Below are 19,973 nucleotides of genomic sequence, written 5' to 3'. Positions count from 1 at the left end.
AAAAATGATTTTAAATTTTATATACTATAGATTTTTTTTACTTGTTTTTGATTGTTTATATCTTTTATTAAACATTATAGAAAAGTTATACACTTGTAAATAATATATAATATATAATATGTTAATATATAGTATATGTCTAATGTCTAACTGACAAGACCAAGTGTTAATTTATTCATCTTATTTTACCTATAGATGAAATGACATGTTTTCTTTAAAAAAAATAAATTAATAATAATAATAATAATAATAATAATAATAATAATAATAATAGAATGTTAACGAAAGAAAGAAAGAAAGAAAGAAAGAAAGAAAGAAAGAAAGAAAGAAAGAAAGAACTGTGTGTGTACTGTACAAGTCGTGAATAAAAGAAAGAAAAAAAAGGGAGGAAGGATTGTATGCCCAGATATAAAATGTGTACACGTTAAAGAAAGACTTGTTTTGATTTATGTTGTCAAAACAATATTACAGTATGTAGTATTTTGCTCGGGTGTGTTGAATGTTTATACGTTACTTGTATAATGTGTGTGTTGTTTAAAGCAGTGTGTTTCAGCCCAGCCCAGTGGAGAAGGCGGGGTTTGTCGGTATGCGAGTGGGGAAAAAAAACACCAGCACCGAGCCGCTGGCCTCGTCGAGCGCGCTGCATTGTGGGGAGTCATTGGTCCTCCAGCGTACAGTCTCCAACCCATCCATCGTAAAAATGGCTGCCTCGGCGGCAGCGGCGGGTTCTTCCCCCGGGTTGTGCCCAAGCTTCGCCGTGATCTGCTCTTTTTTAGAGCGTTATGGAGCCCTCTTGGATCTGCCAGAGCTTACATTCCCGCAGCTGGAGCGGTATCTGCAGGAAACGTCCACAGGTTAGCTGGACTTTTGTGTGTTGTAGGCTGCGATGTGGGAGGGAAAGCTTTTACACCTCCATTGCTTGAGTGCAAATTCGTTCGTGCTTTGCTCTTGGTGTTATTGTGTGCTTTTGGATGTCCCAACTCGATCAAATGCTCGCCTGCTGTCTTCCCGACGGTCCGATAAGGTCTGAAACTTCACACGCTCGCAGTTTTTTTGACGGTTTCTAACTTTGTTTCGGCTTTTAAGCGTCGTCTCTTGGCGCATCAGTCGCGCTTTGTGCGGCGGAGGATTTATTCTCGCTGCCTGGCTTTATCTCACTGCACACTGCAAATGTGCTCCTCACACAGATCACAAATAAGGAGGGCTTTCGGTTGATATTTATAGTTCTAACGTGTGAGCAATAGCGATTTTTTAGCCTGGGAAACAAGTTGGTCTCGGAAACAAAGCCGCGCATGTCGCTGAAATGGAAATGTGCACAGTTTATTTTCAGTTGAATAATAATTTGGCAGTGAAGTGGTCCGCCAGCGGCACCGCGCATGCGCAGAGCTTGTAAACTTCCTGCTATAGGACGGTGCTTTGCTGCGTTACGCGCTGTCAAAATAACGGGAATGTGTCCATTTCACTGGAGTTTAACCACTTTAATGTGATTAAAATAGCATAACTGAGACGAAAAGATTCGTTTAATCGACCCGGTGACGGCAGGGCTTTTATAAGTGCGACACAAAATCCTGTAGACAGCACTGCTAACTAGCTTTCTTTTATTTTACTGTAAACAATGTAGAGAACTGAATAAGCTGATCAGCACAGCTAGTCTGAGTAGAATGAGATACACATGTGCCTTATGTGAGAGAGTAAAAATGAGAGAGACGTATTTGTGACTCGTGTATATCTTAAAGAAAAATGAGAAGTAGAAAGAGAGACATGTATAAGCCTTGTGTACATGTGAAGAAGTGTGATGGAGAGATGCATACGTGCCACATGCATCCTTCTAAAATGAGAGAGAGAGAGAGAGAGAGAGAGAAAAGGACATTATAAGGTACCTTATGCCAATCATCTAAAAGAAACAGAGAAAGAAAGATGTGAACATATACAAAAAGAGAGCGAAGGAAAGAAGGACATTAAGTGCCATATGCATATATCTAAAGAGAGAAAAGGAAGTAACAAAGAATGAAAGAAAAAAGAGGGCAGAATCTTCTTTCCAAATTATATATACAAATGTGCGATACAAACAGATTGTCTGTGTGTACATTGAAAATAGTGAATAAGGAAAGAACGAAAGACTTCCTAAGGAGAAATGTGTTTTGCGGCATTATGTGTTTTCAAAATTGTCCATTTCTCTGGCTGTATAACCACTTTCATTTAAATAAAATGATACGACTGACCCATTATTGATTAGTGCCATCGACTCATGGTAGAGCTTTTAGAAGTGCAACATAAAATCGTAAGTAAAGCACTACTAGCTGTCATACCATTCTGTAGACAATGTAGTATACTTTAGTTTACTGAAGACAAAGGAAGATTTATTTTCATCAAGACAACTTCTTTCATTCACAATTTGATCTTTTTATACGAATCCAGTTCCTAAGCTGCTGGTAGACCTCCATGTGAAGTTGCTTCGGAAAATAGGCAAGTCCGTTTCTGCAGACAGATGGGAGAAATATCTTGTAAAGGTAAACTGCATTTTTGTTTTCTTTCTGTCTTTCAGGAAGTAAAATAATATATTTTCCTGTTATTTACACTTAAAAATTGCCCATAAGATTTAAAAATTTGAAAATGTTTTTAGCTGTCATTTATACACTTTTTACAATATGAGTTGTATTTACAAAACATTTATTTTCCCAATAATATTTTTGTAAACTTGAAATTCTATAATATTAATTTTTATGTGAGATGTTTATGTAATTTTGTAAATTATGTTAATCAATATTCCTGATTTATTTATTTAATCATATTTGTAAATCTTAAAACAATTACTTTGTTATATTTAGCCTGATTTTTGTATCTTATCATGTCTATATAATTTTCTTAATATTTTAGTTGCCTCTTTAATAAATAGTTTACACAAATAATACATTTTTCTTAAAACACCTCTTTTTACCATTTTTTTGTATGTTATAAAAATATTTAGGAAATGTTTTTTGTACAATAATTCATTCACTTTCTACATTTCTCGAATTATTGTTTGTTTATACTATATGTATTTCCTTTTGTATATTTTATACAAAGTTTATTGAAGCTTTTTTCTTGCATTTCATGCATGTTAAATGTATGCCTTGATGGCTAATAGATGATGATGAAACCTAGCCGTACGGTTTTGTAATTTTTTAACAGATTTGCCAGGATTTCAACACCACTTGGGCATGGGAACTGGAGAAGAAGGGATATCTTGAGATGACTGTGGAGTGTAAGACTGGAATCCTTAAGGTGTGACCAACGTTCATTCATTCATTCATACGTGCATTTATTGTTACTGCCTTATTGTACAGTACTGCTAATTGTGGCTGATTTTTTTTCCCCCTCAGTACTTGTGTGAATGCCAGTTTGATGACAATGTCAAGTTCAAAACAGCCATCAATGAAGAAGACCCTGATAAAATGCGCCTCCAGCCAATCGGCAGAGACAAAGATGGCCTCATGTACTGGTTCCAGCTTGACCAGGATCACAACGTGAGGGTGTACGTGGAGGAGCAGGATGATTTAGATGGCTCATCCTGGAAATGTATTGTTAGGTATGTGTGACACTGTAGCAAAGAGGTCGCTTGAGGATGTTGACAACTAAATCTTCTGACTGTCTGTATTTATAAATACCTACTATGAGAGTGGATGTGTAAATTATAGAACTGAGATGTGTATTATATTTACATAAACAATCAAGACAGTCTGATCAGGTCATTGCTTATAGCAATTGCTTATAGCTATCTTTCCACCATATAGTGTACCATGTTGTGCCAAAGTATTATCAAGATGTTGTTTTTCCATGCTATATGTGAAACAAGCAAGGTCTGGACCTTTGCACTAGTTACAAGCATATATAATTAAAAAAATAGTTCCAAATGTTTTTGGGTAATACTGGAATATTAACATCAGTTAAAACACAATTCAGTTTTTCAGTCTCGGTAAAATACATTAAATGCCACAAGTGGAAAGCAGTAAATATTTTTGTGCCAAGGATATAGTAGTAGGATAGTAAATGACCATGGTGTGCTCAAATCTGTCATTTGTTTTACAGAAACAGAAATGATCTGGCACAGATCCTTGAACTCCTGAAGACCCAGATTGATCCCGCTCTACTGGTCAAAAAGGATCAGGAGGAAGGTTCATCGAGTAACAGCCCAAACCCTGAGACTGAAGAAAACAAGAAGAAGGAGGAGGATGGTATTTTTACTCTTGTTTTTAATTAGTTATTTTGTTTACAGAAAGTGTTGGATCGCACTGTATTAAAGTGTTTGATTGAGCTGCTTTGATACAGTTAGAAAATATGAAGTGAAATTGTTCGACTGATGTGGCCATGATGTTTTTGTTTTACAGGAGAGGTTAAAAAAGACAAAGGTCTGGATGAAGAAAAATCTCCCAAAACTGAGAAAGATGACTCTGAAAAAGATAACACCGTAGCGCAAACTGATAGCGTAAAGCAGGAAGTTGCAGAGGGAAAAGAAGCACTAACGGACAAAGACACTAAAGATGTAAAATCTGACAAGCCCATTGTAGTTGAGGAAACTGTTACCAAAGCAGGGAAAGAGGAGCCCATGGAAGAAGATGAAGTGATCAACAACACATCAGAGTCAACATCAGAAAAGACTGGTGCACCCCTGCCTTCAGAACACATAGGGGAGGTGAAGAAGAAATCAGACGAGATACAGAAAGCTCTGAAAAATGACCAACAGGCTAAAATCCCCCTCAAAAAGCGTGAGATGAAACGAAGTGAGGATTTTGCTACCAACAATTGTGGAAGCGGTGGCAGCAGTATCATCGTGCGTAACCCAACAGTTAAGGAAGTGCGGCCCGCCAGCGAGGAAAACGGATTGAGCAGTGAGAATCTCAACGGGAACGTCTCGCCTGATGTAGCAGCAGAGGGTGACGGCCAAGCGAGGGACAGCTTGCAGATAAAGCAAACAGAACCGCAAGTTAAGGATCAGCAAGCTGATGCTGAAGTCAAGGAAACAACAAAACAGCTTTCTGAAACCAAAAAAGAAGGGGGACATGAAGAAAAGCAGGAGAAAGCAGATGCAACGACCAGTAAGAGCCAGACTAGCATGGAGGAATCCATGGAAGTGGAGGAACCTGCAGTTTCAAAGGGGGATCAAGAAACATCACCAAAGCGAGAAAAGACAGCTGAAAAGTCATCTGAAGTGATCCCCTTGCAAGCAGATTCGGAAAAGCCTGGTGAGCCGGAGACAATGGAAATTGCGGAAGACTGTTCAAAACCTCTAGACAAGGAAGCATCTGAGAATACTGGTGTGAAGAAACCTGTGGACCAAGCTGAGAATGAAAAGGCACGAGAGACCTTAAAAGAAAGGCCATGTCCTAATGAGAGAGATATGGATCAGAAGCGAGAAGAAATAAAACTCGGCGATACAGCCTCGAATGAGAAAGCAGATGCTGCAAAAGATGACAAAACACAGATGGGGACTGAGGCCCCCATGGAGACTGAAATATCTACATCACAAGACTCTACAAAACAGCAAAGCGATGCTCATGAACAGAGCAGACTAGCTGTCCAAAAAGCAGACAAGCCTTGTACATCTGAAGAAACCAAAAGGCCTGAAGATGAAGCTTCTTCTACAACTCTAGAGGACTGTGCCTTATTGGATGGTGATAAAAAACCTGAATCAGGTTCCACAAAGCAGAGCGAAACACAGGAACTACCTAAAGAGGATACAATCCCAGTAAAGGAAAAGGAAGAATCCGAACCTTTGAAAGAAGAAAAGAAATTGCCTGAAGATTCAAATGTATCCAAGGAGAAGGAAAATCCATCCTTGCCAAAAGAAAACAAAAAGAATGAAGACTGTGAAAAGTCAGCTGTGTGTGAAGAGACAATTACTGAAACTGCAGCCAAAGAATCTTTAAAATCAGAGCATGACAGGATGTCGGATAATACCGCCATGCCAGATACAGAAGGAACTGATTCAGTTGCTACCCAGAAAGAATCAGAAGCAGATCAGGAGAAACAGAATGCCGTGAAAAAGACAGAGGAAGCTCCTTCTCCTGCAGGATCCAAAACGGAGGACATAGTAAAGGAAGAGACGCCACTGGAAGTTACTTCAGCAGACACCAAGGATAACGACGCAAACACAGATAACACGGAGGGAAAAGAACAGAACGTGGTGGAGAAAAAAGAGCCTTCTGAAGCCACGTCAAAGGTTTGCGATGTTGAACCTCCAAAGGAAGATTGCAGTGAGAAGGGCATGCAGGAGGAGCATCCTGTGGAGGAGAGTAAGGCTTCTACAGAGGAATCTAGCGTGGACCAGAAAGAACACGGTGAACAGAAAAGTACTTCCGAGAAGGAGGCGAGCCTCAGTGGCGAACCCACAGAAGACCAGACTCGAGCAAAGGAAGAGGAGAAGACTAAGACCAGTAAAGCAGAAGCAGAAGATGGCAAAGTGGTGCCTGAAATACCCAAACAAGGAATCCGTCTGAAAATCAAGGTCCCCGCTCACAGGCGGAGGGCAGAGCTGCAGCGAGAAGAGGGAAAGGGCGACTCTGAGTCTGAGGCAAGTGAAGGGAGATGTCTAAGGCGCTCACCCAGGATTTGCAGACCAACAGCCAAGCTGGCAGAAATCCAAGACCGGAAGGTGGAGAAGAAACAAGTCACGCCTTTGGTTGAGAAGGAGAAGGAGGAAAATGAAGAAAAGGAAGTAGAAGAAAACGCAGTACAAAAAAAGCCAAGAGAGAAGAAGGTTGAGCAAGAAGGTCAAGCTAAACCTAAGGTATGTCTGAATAAGTCTGCTTGTTTGGGTTGTTTGATCAGGTGTCTGATCAGATGTCAGGACGGCTATCGAATGCATAGAAGAACATGGCACTGCTATTTTGGCTGCACTGCTGCACATTTTTTTTGTTGGTTCAGCACACTGCCTTTATAGACAAACTCTCTCTTTCTTCCCCTCTTTCAGCGTATAATGACATGAGAAATACTGACATTATAAGTGATTTACTCTTTGTTCTTCTCAAAAATAATTGTAATAATAGTAATTAGGGCATTGAATCTTTTTGTTTTCTATTGGTTGGTTTATATTCAAGGATGTCCAAAGAGCATTTTCATAATAAATATTTACTTTAATAGTCAGGTTTTATTCTTTTTTTTAAATCACCCACGATCCCATGAAACTGATCCTTTTAATTTTGATATTTTTATGTTTGTGCTTTGAAAAAAAAACAAACTTCTGAACAGGGAAGACGCCAGAGGCGGATGCGATGGTCCCGGGTGCGATCACGGCGCAAAAAGAAAGACTCGGAGGAAGATTACGATGAGGACGAGGGCGACGAGAGTTCAAGTGAAGAAGAGGAGACCGAGGAAGATGACAGTGATGAGGATTACCAGGTGGAGAAAAAAAAGAGAAGGAGGAACCGCAACAAAGAGAGGAACAGTTCTGATACTTCTACCTCGTCTTCAGATGATCTCCCACCAAATGATGACCCCTGCAAACACTGTGGCCTGCCCAACCATCCCGAGCTGGTGCGTAAAACCAGATTTGTCTACATGTATGATTTGGTAGTTCTAGAGCAAGTATGCAACACAGTACTGATTATTGAATCCCCACAGATTCTGCTGTGCGACTCATGCGACAGCGGCTATCACACAGCGTGTCTCCGGCCTCCTCTCATGATCATCCCTGATGGTGAATGGTTCTGTCCGCCATGCCAGCATGTAAGTTCTAGTTTTATGTCATCCATCCATCCATCTAGATGACCATCTATTTAACCTTTGAGTATAAGAACTGACACATGACCACCCTTTTTTCCCCCTTCAGAAACTGCTTTGTGACAAGCTGGAAGAACAATTACAGAATCTAGACGTGGCACTTAAAAAGAAGGAACGTGCCGAGCGAAGGTAAATCTTGTATCTAATTATGGCGAGAAAGCAAATTGGAAATGCTCACAGAACAAACTGATAAATTATGGTCATGTTTGCTTTGTATGAATGGCATCTGTTAATCAGAAGCGTGTGATTTATTTATTTTTTGTTGGTTTGTTTGTTTGTTTGTTTTTTCCTCTTCTAAAATGACGACATGACCTGAATATGTTCTGGTGTGTCCTTCAGGAAAGAGCGCCTGGTCTACGTTGGGATCAGCGTTGAGAATATAATCACACCTTCTGTAGGCATAATTTATTTTATAGTTGTACATAATCCCTCAAATAAAGGTTTGCAATAGTTGGGTCATTATTTTGCTTTTGTGTGAATAATAAGGTTGAACCAGAGGAAGAAAAACAAGAAGAGGTGGTGAAAGAGAAGAAGGAGGTCAAGAAAAACAAGTCCTGGGGCCGAAGATCAACCAGGGCCAAGAAATATATAAGCTACAGGTATAATTTGTCTAACTAGTTAATGTTAGTTTATTTATTTTTGCGATCGTTATTCAAGTATTTTTTGTGTGTTAGGTTCGACGAGTTTGATGAAGCTATCGAGGAGGCGATTGAAGAAGATATCAAAGAGGCAGAGGGAGGAGGTACAAGTCACCGAACTCTCCGCTATAATACTCTTTGATGCTTTTGACTTAATGGCTAATTATTTCCAGTCAGTGTATGACAGTGTGTGTGATTTGCTGTTGTGTTTGCCTGTAGGAGCAGGCCGTGGTAAGGACATGGCAAATATCACAGGCCACCGAGGGAAGGACATGTCCGCCATTTTGCAGGAGGAAGGGAAAGAAAATGGGCGGCCCAAACGTTCAAATGCTGGACAGCGGAGGAAAAAACGGCGACGCCTCAACGACCTGGACAGCGACAGCACCGTGGATGAAGAGGAGAGTGAGGAAGAGTTCCGCCTAAGTGACAGGTAACAACTGCTGATGCCATTAAGAATTTCAAATCCCCATTTTAAAAGCTCACAAAGAATAGTTACTTCAAATTCTTTCAGTGGCTACTTATTTAACAATTGTTAACATTGTTGCTTCTCTAAATTGGACAGCAGTGAGGAGGAGGAGTTTGTGGCATCTGATAACGATGTGGACAGTGAGGGAGAGGCACAGTCCTTAGATGACAGCGATTTCGGCAGCGATGGCCAAGGACCGAATACAGGCAGCGTTCCATCCAGACGGAGGCCGACTAAACGGAGGAATACGCGACCCCGCAGGCGACGCAGACCCAGAGGATACTCGGATGATGAAGAGCTGGAGGAGACTGATGAAGAGGACGAGGAAGAAGAAATGGGTAAGAATATTTCTGAAAGTCTCAGCATTTATTCTGACTCTATTCATGCAAACCTTTTCACCTGTTAAACTGGAGATCTGTGGGGAAAAAACTCTGCTTTGAAGTGGAGTTTTGAAATTTTAGACACACTAGTATCTAGTCCAGTTAGATCCTAATGGGGTTCAGATGTAATGATATAAACATCATTAAAATATCAGTTGTCTACTCCGTTTGAATCTTTGTGGCTTTTTCTCTGCCTGTGTGTGCGCCTGTGTGTGCAGTGACTGAGGGTTCCAGTGAATTTAGTGACAGTGACCTAGACATGCGCAGACGCCGTTCCCACCGGAGCAAGAAAAAGCAGGTCAACTACTGCGAGGCGTCCGACTCTGATGCCTCTCAGGGAAGCCGCAACAAAGACAAGGCTAAGAAGCGCAGGCGCTTATCCAGCTCAGAGAGCGATGGTCAGTCTTACTCTTTGTGCCTTTCGAATTTTGTTTTTGTCTATTGTCAAAATCCTAAAGCTTTTTTTGCTTATCGATACTCTGCAGCGAGCTTTCACTCCATGGACTCTGATGAGGAAGATGGAAAAAGTAAAAAGCAGAGAGTAGTCCTGTCGGAAGAGGAGTCTCGCAAACGGCGCAGGCGTCTGTCACTGAAGCGCAGGAGGGAATCTGAAGATGACGACGACAACAGCAGCGATTCAGATGATTCGGAGGAAGAGGAGCGGCCTGTCCGCAAGCGGGTAAACCGCATTGACTCTGATGACAGTGATGAGGAGGAGGCAGAGAAGGAGAAGGAGAAGAAGAGCACAGAGAAAGAGGCAGAGGACACCGTAGCAAAAGGGGTCAGCCCTCTAGACTATAACCTGGAACTTCCACCTACAAACGGACAAAGCCCCATGAAAACTCTAGAGGGTTTGATCTCACGGCCTGCCACTGGCATGGCTAACCCTGCTCTCATGAGTCAAATAGGGCTGAAAAACAGCAGCGCACCACAGCCCGTGTCTGTTGGTGCCAATGGCCTGGTTGCCCAGGAGATGGCGCCGCAGGATGAAGATGAGGATGACCTTTTGGGGGTCACAGACCTTGTAGACTATGTCTGCAACAGTGAACAGTTGTAAGACATGGCATTTTATTATTAAACATTTTTTCAGAGTAATTTTGTCTCTCCATTTGTGGCCAAGCTCCATTACATTTCTCAGTAATATCCTTTTATTGTTTTTGCTTTCGTCTCATTGCCATGCACCATGCAGGGGTCCTCATACTCCTTACATCACGCTCAGTGTTCTGCAAGAAACAGTGATGATCCTGGGAATCTAGCGAGCAGGGTACCGGAGTCTTCAGGCTCCATTTTGCTTGCTACTTCAACCCGTTTGAGCTACCGCATGAAGGTCATCAAATTGGCCTTCGTGTAATCGCAGGTGGATAAAAGCACCTAAACACAGGATGTAAATAAATTCACCAAACTGAGTTGTCATCAGTGGGCCCATCATTAAAAGATTCCGGAAAACGGTTTTATTTTTTTAACCTTTGTGTAATAATATACCAAGCATCTGCAAAACGTAGAACCTTTCAAGTGTCTATCTTACACTAATGTAGCCATTCCTTCTCAGTAAATCAGTATCATTGACATATTCTTTTATTGCTTTGTTGTCAAAGTACCCATGTGCTATTGTTCTACACTGTTATGGATTTTTTTCGGGAGGGGGGGGGAGGTTGGGAAATCGGATGTTAAAACGGATAAAAGCATAAAGGAGCCGTCAAGTAATGCATCCGAACCAAGGTCTAGACATGGTTACCAGCTTTTCTTAAAACCATATCTCTGACTGTTAAGAAATACATCTACTATATGCCCTATACTTTACTATTACTACTACTATAACACCACCTTTTTTTTTTCTTTCTTTCTTTCTTTTAAACATAACGCATTGGTCAAATCGGCATCTGGTTTGAAGCTGGTTGCATTTGTTTAAGGAACACATTTTATCTGATTAAAAGCCGAAGCTTGGTTTTGTTATATTATTTATTCTTTGAAATTGTTATTTAACTAATTGCAGTTCAATCATCTATGGATTCATGAGGGCATCAAGTGAGCATTCTTGGAATTTCACAATATGAAAAACATTTTTGATGAATTTGGATGTGGGTCTTTGCTAAAAAAAAAAATAATTGCTCCATTATTTGGTCTTGTAGTATATTATGCTGTTTTAGAGGCAGTTTCTTTCCCCGTCATTTTTATAGCATCTAAATGAACAAACACTATGGCAGCTCGTCGGTGCATCGAATGCCAACTTGAAAAAGTGTCAATTGTGATCCAGATCACCATGTATATGTGTAAAACTCGATTGTTTAGAACAAACAAACCTTTATTTTTTCCCCGTTTTATTTTGTAATGACATTTTCTTGAGGGTGGATGAGATCTATCCCTCTAAAGAAAGTGTTTCATGTTGTTTAATGTATTATCTGTGGATTCCATGCAAGTTATATTCATCTCCATTTTAATACAAGTATTTAATAAAAAAAAAGGGTCTTTTCACTGGTGTTTTTTTTTTTTTGTTTGTTTGTTTGTTTGTTTGTTTTTTTTAAATGTCAAGATCCATCACAGCATTGGCACCTTGTGTGTTTCCGTTTTGCTCTTATTCTGCACTATATATTAACATATTAATTTGTTTTCTATAGATATATATATATATATATACACACACACAGACTATTTACTATTTTTCCTTCAATATCTGAGCAATATATTTTTCTTGTTAACAAAATGTATGAAAATTTTCACTGTCCACCAAGCTACTGTTATGATCTTTTGCCTACCTTTGTTGGGGGGGGGGGTGAAGGTCCCCCCTGTGGTGGCATTAAAATAAGTCGAACACTATGTTGACTACCCTGCAATCAAAGCCTTCCTGTTTTTTCAGCACGGAACAGATTATGTTGGGGGGGGGGATGTAACGGATTCTCACGTTGGCAGGAACAGACTCATCCGTTGTACTTTTGGAGTCGGTGGGAATGAGTAATGAACATGCGAAATGTAAAATATGACGTTACCCTTGCGTGTACTATATCTGTAGTTTTTTGCTGTAACATAGTTAGAAGCATTTTTAAATCATCTGAATGATATATATTTAGCAGTCCTTTATGATTGCACCTGTTTATAGTTTCTTTTTTGTAGTAGGTTGTGTAACTTTTGTACAATTTTGAAGTGTCTAAAGTGAATTACAGCATGTTCGTTCTGTCTGATGTGTATCTTTCTTTCTTTTTTTTCTTTTTTTTTTGAGTCCTCTAAAGCTGGATTCCTCCTTTTTTTTTTTTTTTTTTTTTTTTGTCTGTCCCAACTCAAAATCTCACATTCATCATCCCCTTTTTCCTTCATTCTTTGTCAGTGGTGCTGTTTGTTTCACTGCTTGCTAGAACTTTGTACATATGTAATCTGTTCTTCGAAGAAATCCTGTGTGTATGTGAGCTGTAACAGCTGGGCTCAGATTTAAAAATCAGAAAAGGAAAAAAAAAAAAGGTGGTTACGAGATAAAGAGCTTTGTAAAATGTCTTGTAAAATAATGTGTAAGCTTGGCATGCTGATCTCCTAATTGCATTCGTCCTTTGTCTTCATTTTCTTCGTGCACAGCGTGGGCCATCATGGCTAAATCAGTTAGCTCAGTTTGACATGCGGTGACCCCTGTAACTGCTGTGCTCTCTCAGAAGTATTTGGATACTGAAGATGTCCTACATTTTATCTATATAAAGATACTTGTCCTTCCCCCTTATCTGTTTGTTTTTTTTTTACCTAAATGAAAGATTACATGATGAAAGAAAGTTAGTGCCAATAAACTGTCTTTGGTTTGGTTGTAGTTTGTGGCCTGGACAGAAGTGCACATGGAGTATGGTTCAGGCCTTAGCTTTTAGATATGTCCTGTGTCTCTGTTCCACTTTTTATTTGATTTTTTTTTTGTTAACTGTATTGTAATTGCTTTCATATAAATACAATCTTGTACATTTGTCATAATAAAAGGGTACCACACCTTTATTTTTGTGACTGATTTAAAAAAAAAAAAAAAACTTTAAAGGCTGTGTGTCTCAAAGAAAACTAGGCCTTTGGTTTAAGGAATCTTTAGTTTTTGCATTACTTTGCGGTACTTTTCTGTGAAACAGGAACTATTGATGGAGTTTACTGTTCTGAAGATCTCTTAGATAATGATCAGATTCTTTTGCTATCTGTCTTTAGCTCAAACATTCAGTGATATTGATTTTCCTTAACAGAAGCTGACAGTACTTCATGCTGTAAGATAAAACATTGATGACAGGTTCATAATGTTTTTAAGGTGAAGATTCTGTAATCTTAGCACTTTGTAACACCCAGTAAGTTTTCAAGCCAAAAAGGGAAAGTGTTCAAGACAGGGGATATTTATGCTTTCTGCTTTTTTTAAGGCGACAAGCTGCAATTTTTCCTAACTCTATTGAAAGGTGTGGGGGTACGGTGACATGTTTGCCTCACACCTCCAGGGTTGTAGGCTTCATTCCTGCCACCAGAGTTCTTTCCATGCTTTGGGGGTTTCCTCAGAGTACTTCTATTTCCTCCTCCAGTCCAAAGACGTGTGTTAAGCTGATTGGCATCTTTAAATTAACTGTAGTGTGTGTGCCCTGCAATAGGTTTGCGTTGCATCCTGAGTGTCCCCTGCCTTATGAACAGTGGTTCAGAAAATGGATTTTTTTTTTTTTTTTAATTAATTAATGAACTTATTCGTGCAGCACGGTGGCTTAGTGGTTAGCACTGGTGTCTCACAACAAGAAGGTGCTGGGTTCGAGTCCCGGGTTCGAACAGGGGCCTTTCTATGTGGAGTTTGCATGTCTGCGTGGGTTTTCTCCGGGTACTCCGGTTTCCTCCCACGGTCCAAAAACATGTACAGCAGGTTGATTGGTAATTCTAAATTGCCCATAGGAGTGAGTGTGTGTGGTTGTCTGTCTATGTGTGGCCCTGCGATGGGCAGGTATAGACAATGATAATTAACTTTTTTATTTTTTACAAATAAACGTTGCCACCGTTTGTAGCTATATTAAGGTAAGTGTAATTTGACTAACACTAAAATAAAAAAATGTCAATCTTTAACACAACAAAAAAATATTATGCTGTGGTATGGGTGGAGTAAAACAGTTCGGGATGTGCTTTGGGCCAAATCACACCAATGGATCGTTGATTATTTTTCTATAACAGCACACCCGGAATTATTTTCTTCCTTCCTTACAGTATTGTTCATATCACACGATGATTCATGTCCAGACTGCGCTTTTGGTCCAGTTGGGTTCCTGAGATTAGGGGGCGGAGTTTCTGGAAATGTGGAAGTTAAAAGACAAACCGGTTTACTAAAAAATTGTTAATTCATCTGAAAATGCGTGTGAATTAAAACAGGGAGGATAAAATCAAAATTGAGCACGAGGTCTTTATTAACTGCATTTCGGTCACCTGTAAGACTTCCAGGTGAGCTCTATGGCTTCCGGGAAATATCTTAGGATTTTCTTTAGTAGTGAAAGAAAAGGAAGGATTGTCTCTAAAAGTCCCATTTCATATTCGCTAAATTAGATTAAAATATATAATCTAATGGAGGCTTCTTTGAAGATAAATCTAAGTAGCCCATTTATTCAGATCCCGCCCCTAAACCACGCCACCAGTAGTGTATAGGTCCAAACACACGAGTCTAGACAGAGGAGCAGAGAGAAAGAGAGGAAGCATCGTGTCAAACACCGGCGTCTGTTTTACTCAGATCAACCATGGTTAAACAAATCTAAAGCCTCATTTAGGCTGCTGGAATCGCACAGACTGCCGTTTTGTATAGCGACTTAAAGGTAGAAAGAAGTCCAGTGTTTGGAAGAATGGTCGTGTTGCAAAATGTTTCTCCTCCAAGAGAAGGAGTGAGGCTTGAGGAAGTGGACATTACCGCCGTGTTGGACGGGAAGAGACTTGGGTCAGGAACTCTTTGCGTTGCAGAAAGGTAAATATGAACCCAACCGGCAGAGATGCCAGTAGAAATATTACAAAATATTAGAAACGAGACGTGCAATTGTGCTTCAAACCTGTTCAGCTTCTTCTGCTACATAGGAGTTACATTAGAGTTGCAGATTGATTTACACTGTAAAAAAAATCATCTGCAAAACTTTTCACGAGTAACAAAACGGCTGGATTTTTTTTTGTCTAATAGAAGTGATCTGCTTTATGCTGCTTTTCATGCCCTTAAAAAGCTGTTCAGATTGTACTAGAGTTATATTTTAGATTTTAATACACACACACTAATATATATATATATATATATATATATATATATATATATATATATATATATATATATATATATATATATATATATAGACAGTTTTAAAGGTGCCATGTGGAACCAGCAGATGGTTTACCCCTTTTGAAATAACCCTTATCCACCCAAAATCTGTGAAACATTTTTTCCATGAGTGCCCAGTAGAGACGAATGAGTCTTGCATGTCTTTTCAAATTGTTATTATTTCCTTAACGCGACTCTGCCATGTATCACTACATGGAAAAATGGTTGTGGCTCCAAATGTTGCCAGTTCTAAATTTAATGTGATATTTTTCTTTTCCCATGACAGTCGTGTATCTTGGGTCGATGGGTCTGGAGTAGGATTTTCTTTAGATTATCCTTCTATCAGCCTTCATGCCATCTCCCGTGACTTGAGTGCATATCCTGCAGAGCATCTGTATGTGCAGGTCAACTCTAAACATCAAGGTATGAATGCAGATTGAATGAAGATAAAGACTGGAAAGTGGGCCATTCTGTTCCAGCACCAAACACAGCTGAGTCAGAGATGGTTTTAACACCTGGTTCAAGTGTGTCAGGAGTAGAAAGTCAAGAGAAATATAAACGCTGAAGAAAGGGCTAACAGCTTACATTGGGTGGACTGACAACCTTTTAAACTCTGTTAGGTGTTTATAAAAATGAAAGAGCAGTATTTTTTTCCCATTGTGGCTTATAACATGACATTTGACTTTGAAATATCTATCCCAACGTTTAATTAGCCATAAGAGTGCACTAGCATAATCACAGGTTTTACATTTATTTCAGAAGTGTGTACGCAGACAAGGTACAGTGTGGTCTTGTTGAAAGCAGCCTTCATACCCCATGCTTAACTTTTTAATCTGGTAGTCTTTTGCAAGTCTTTCTGGTGGTCTAACAGACAAAGCCAGCTGTTTCCTGGGAAAACTGTGCTTCATGCGCTAATGCCTCTCTTGTGCTCTTTTGTGACAGCATGTGTCTGAAAAGAATCTGTAGGCTCTGCCTTGGCTACAAATGGCTTGGCTGTGCATGCCAACCTCAAAAGCAGTACGGTTCTAAGCGTTGCTTTTCTTTTTATGTGATTCAAAAAAAAAGAAGCAGAAAAGCAGTTCCATATGAAGTCCAGTTATAAAATTATGTGCATAGAAATGCTTGGATAAACAACTAAGATTACTGAATGTTGAAAATAGTTATTTTCTAATCATTAAGTTATCCTTAAATATTGCTTTTATAATCAACTTTTTTTTTAAACAAGCCAGTTTGCTCATCAAACAAGATAGGGTTAAAAAAAAAAATCAGTTAGTCCTTGAAAACCCCATTCTGATCTAATTTCTCTAACCATGAAGCTAGTCTCTGAACTATTGAGCTGTTTTCAGCTAAATAATTTGTATAAACACATGTAATTGTATGGACCACATTAGAGGATCTCTTACAGAAGCCTGGAGTCACTAAATTGCTACGGTATTTTTTCCGAGTTCTGATTGGTCTTCTGAAATATTTTTACACTGCAGTAGAAGCTGTAATCCTTTGCAGATCATTTGCTTATTATCTTTATAGAGCATTAGATGATCCCATGTGCTACCTTGCTGTGGTTTGTGTTTTAAGAACATTCCAAGGACGATGAGGTGAAAGCCAAAGAGGAAGCAGATGGCAGCGACGATGACGAGGAGGAGGAGGAGGAGGAGGAGGATGATGATGACGATGTCTCCACAGGCGCGTTTACAGAGATCCGCTTTGTTCCAAATGATAAAGGATCTTGTAAGTGTTTCACATCCCATTTCAGAATTATGCATTTTATCAATATTTTCTGATTGCCCCTATCTTTCCTGAGCAGTGGAGAAGATATTTGTGGCCATGTCCGAATGCCAAGCATTGCATCCCGATCCAGATGACTCAGACTCCGATTTTGATGGTGATGAGTATGATGTCGAGGAGGCTGGTAAGGCTGTTTGTAAAAAGAATTTTGCAGTGACCGATTGAACAACTGCAGCACGAACACCTATTTTACATCTTTTTTTTGGTATTAATCTTTTATAAATATCTGGCCTATAGAGCAGGGCCAGATCGATCTGCCAACGTATTACTCATTTGAGGAGGGCATGTCTCAGCTGACCATGGAAGGCCAGGCCACACTGGAGAGGTTGGAAGGGATGCTGGGTCAGTCCTCAGCACCACAGCACTGCATGGCTGGAGTCAGGACTGAGGATGCAGCAGCTGCACGAGATGGTTTAAAGCAATTTTACAACATAGAAACACACTTGGTTTCCAGGCTAAGATAATAGCACACACATTCTGTAGTCTTTACAACTTTAAAATTAGCCAATGGTCTCATTTGGCTTGCTGAACTATTTTTAGACAAAAGGTGGCCATATTTGGAGTTTTATCAACCCGTTGGCTTTAGTTCATGTTTATTAATCATTGTATTCCTCAATCTTTTGAAATAGATTCAGCTTAACTTTGATATGCAACCTATCATTTATCCTTGTATGATTAATATATGCTTTTTTTTGGTGATCATGACTTCTATGAAGTCTCTTAGCAACATGTGGTTAAGTACTCAAAGCCACACTGGAGAAGATTTCATTTAGGACTCAACCTAAGACTTCTTAAGTTCTCTGTGGCTTGTTCCAAATTCTTTTTCGAGACCACAATATTTCTAGGGTTGGGTAGAAATCAGTTTTTTATTAAGTGTATTTATGAACTTTCCGTCTAAACATTTCTCCTCTCACAGATGATGCACAGACTGACTCTGGTGCTCTTGGAGTCTCAGGGCAGTTTGATGACGCTGAAGTTGACCACTGGTAAGCTTTGATCTTCAGGTGTGACTAATTGCGTGGGGACGTATTTAGGGGGACTGGAGAGACTGTTGAGACAGAGCAAAGGTTTGCACACCCTAAAGACTAAAATGAAGCTAGTTTATTTTATAGCAGCAGTACATTTTTTGGTGGTAGGTTTCACTGATGTTCCTTTATTCTTACAAGTAATACAAAATGAAATTATGAATTCCATAAATATTATGGATGAAGTTGCTAATAGTATCTATGCCCTTAATAACTTCTATCTATATATTCTAAACAGCTTATAGATCCTCACTTTTATAATATTTCCGTACACTCTATCGTACGTTCCTCCTGATATATTTGTACAAACTGCAAGTCATACACTTCCTTCCTCAGATGAGATCTGGGAATGGAGAGGGTTGTAATATTTTCCTGATGATGCAGCCCTGGATTGATTTCATTTTTAAAATCTTTGGACACAAATCTTTGCACTCGACTGTCAGTTCAGTCACAAATAATTAAAAAATTTGTTGCTGTCAAGTCCCTCGCATCCAGCTCTGTATATTTATTCCAAGTGAGCATACTATCCATGTTGCCCCAGCTCATGGAGCCAGTTCTTAATCAGCTGTGTCGACTCTTTCCCCGACCTGCAGACAGAACAGAGAGCCTCTTGTTTTCTCTTGGGCAGAAGCACTTGAAGCCGAGCCGGAACGGGCTAGCAGGCGGAGACACTGAATTGTGGAACGGAAGCCAAAGCACTGGGCCTTATGAATGTTAAAACACTAAATCGTTGCACAATTACTGGCTAACACCAGCCTTTCTTTTTATGTGCTGACAACACTGTCATACTGTCAAATCATCAATTCTGTGTAACTTTTGTATTGAAATTTTTACTGACAATGACCCTTGAGTACTAATATGTGCATTTCAGTAACATATTAAATAAAGCTAAATGTAATCTGCTCTTGGGTTTGAAGTGGACATTTTATCTGATTTTAAGCTTAAGCCGTGTGTGTGTGTCTGTGTGTGTGTCTGTGTCCTAGCATGCAACCGAATGCCCTAGTTTTGCCATTTCTCTCTCCTGCTAGTGATCAGCTACAATCACGCCCATCTTCCAGACAGATGAACTCATTTCCCCTTAGTCTCACAGCCAGTACTGGCAGAGAAGCAAACCTCAGCCTTGCAGTGCAAGACTGGCTCTACTGTCGCATATTAATATGCTGTATAGACTACTTTCTGCAACACAGAGCTTGACATAAGCTTGGATGCTTAAGAGAATTCATCACTTCCATGCATATTCAGTGTCTAAACGCTGATCTTCAACATTTTGCCACAAGCACAAGGTTTTTTTTTCCCTAAAAAAACTTTCCTAAGTTGGCTTCAAAGTCTTAGGGTGGAGATAGTGTATGCTTATTTTCCACTGCCCAATTTACAGGATAAAATCTTAACTGAGTGAAGTAGCCTGCCCAGGAAACTTGGCTCAGCTCCCCCCCTCCCCCCCCAAGAGATATCCAGAGTAATTACAGGTTGAAACTGCTGAGGAGAGCTGTGGCTGGAATGCTGATTTCTCAGCGAAGGTCAGATTGTAGTTTGCTGTTTTGCACTGATCCAAGTTGCAATATGGTATAGTTTATTTAGAAATGAATCCTCAGGTATCGTATGCCAGGAAACTTTTTTACATCTGTAGAAGTAACAAAATCGTTGGAGGTATAATGATATATA

The 19,973-nt window shown here is 39.7% G+C and overlaps 2 protein-coding genes across 4 annotated transcripts; both read left to right on the top strand.

The window, feature by feature from the left end:
- Positions 1 to 556: 556 nt before the first annotated feature.
- Positions 557 to 11,347, top strand: rsf1b.1 (remodeling and spacing factor 1b, tandem duplicate 1). Of its 2 annotated transcripts, none has more exons than XM_058412177.1 (16): positions 557 to 854; positions 2,419 to 2,510; positions 3,172 to 3,264; positions 3,363 to 3,568; positions 4,069 to 4,214; positions 4,368 to 6,766; positions 7,228 to 7,512; positions 7,600 to 7,704; positions 7,808 to 7,887; positions 8,098 to 8,152; positions 8,245 to 8,357; positions 8,433 to 8,500; positions 8,616 to 8,826; positions 8,962 to 9,200; positions 9,461 to 9,640; positions 9,728 to 11,347. In XM_058412177.1, the coding sequence occupies exons 1-16, from the start codon at positions 587 to 589 to the stop codon at positions 10,297 to 10,299; spliced, it is 5,112 nt and encodes a 1,703-aa protein (XP_058268160.1). In that variant the 5' UTR covers positions 557 to 586; the 3' UTR covers positions 10,300 to 11,347. The 2 variants fall into 2 exon arrangements, with proteins under 2 accessions (XP_058268160.1, XP_058268159.1); XM_058412176.1 differs by having other exon boundaries at positions 559 to 854; positions 8,959 to 9,200.
- Positions 11,348 to 14,696: 3,349 nt separating this feature from the next.
- On the top strand, positions 14,697 to 19,213 carry LOC131367231 (methylosome subunit pICln-like). Of its 2 annotated transcripts, XM_058412535.1 has the most exons (7): positions 14,700 to 15,162; positions 15,788 to 15,924; positions 17,077 to 17,229; positions 17,306 to 17,410; positions 17,524 to 17,697; positions 18,203 to 18,272; positions 18,905 to 19,213. In XM_058412535.1, coding segments are annotated over exons 1-7 (759 nt in total). In that variant the 5' UTR covers positions 14,700 to 15,043; the 3' UTR covers positions 18,906 to 19,213. The 2 variants fall into 2 exon arrangements, with proteins under 2 accessions (XP_058268517.1, XP_058268518.1); XM_058412534.1 differs by lacking the exon at positions 18,905 to 19,213 and having other exon boundaries at positions 14,697 to 15,162; positions 18,203 to 18,276.
- Positions 19,214 to 19,973: the final 760 nt, after the last annotated feature.

This window comes from Hemibagrus wyckioides, linkage group LG16 (genome assembly GCF_019097595.1).
Source record: "Hemibagrus wyckioides isolate EC202008001 linkage group LG16, SWU_Hwy_1.0, whole genome shotgun sequence".
NCBI classification, from domain to species: Eukaryota; Metazoa; Chordata; class Actinopteri; order Siluriformes; family Bagridae; genus Hemibagrus; species Hemibagrus wyckioides.
Note: the sequence above shows the minus strand (reverse complement) of the source record. Positions and strands in the feature narration are given on the sequence as shown.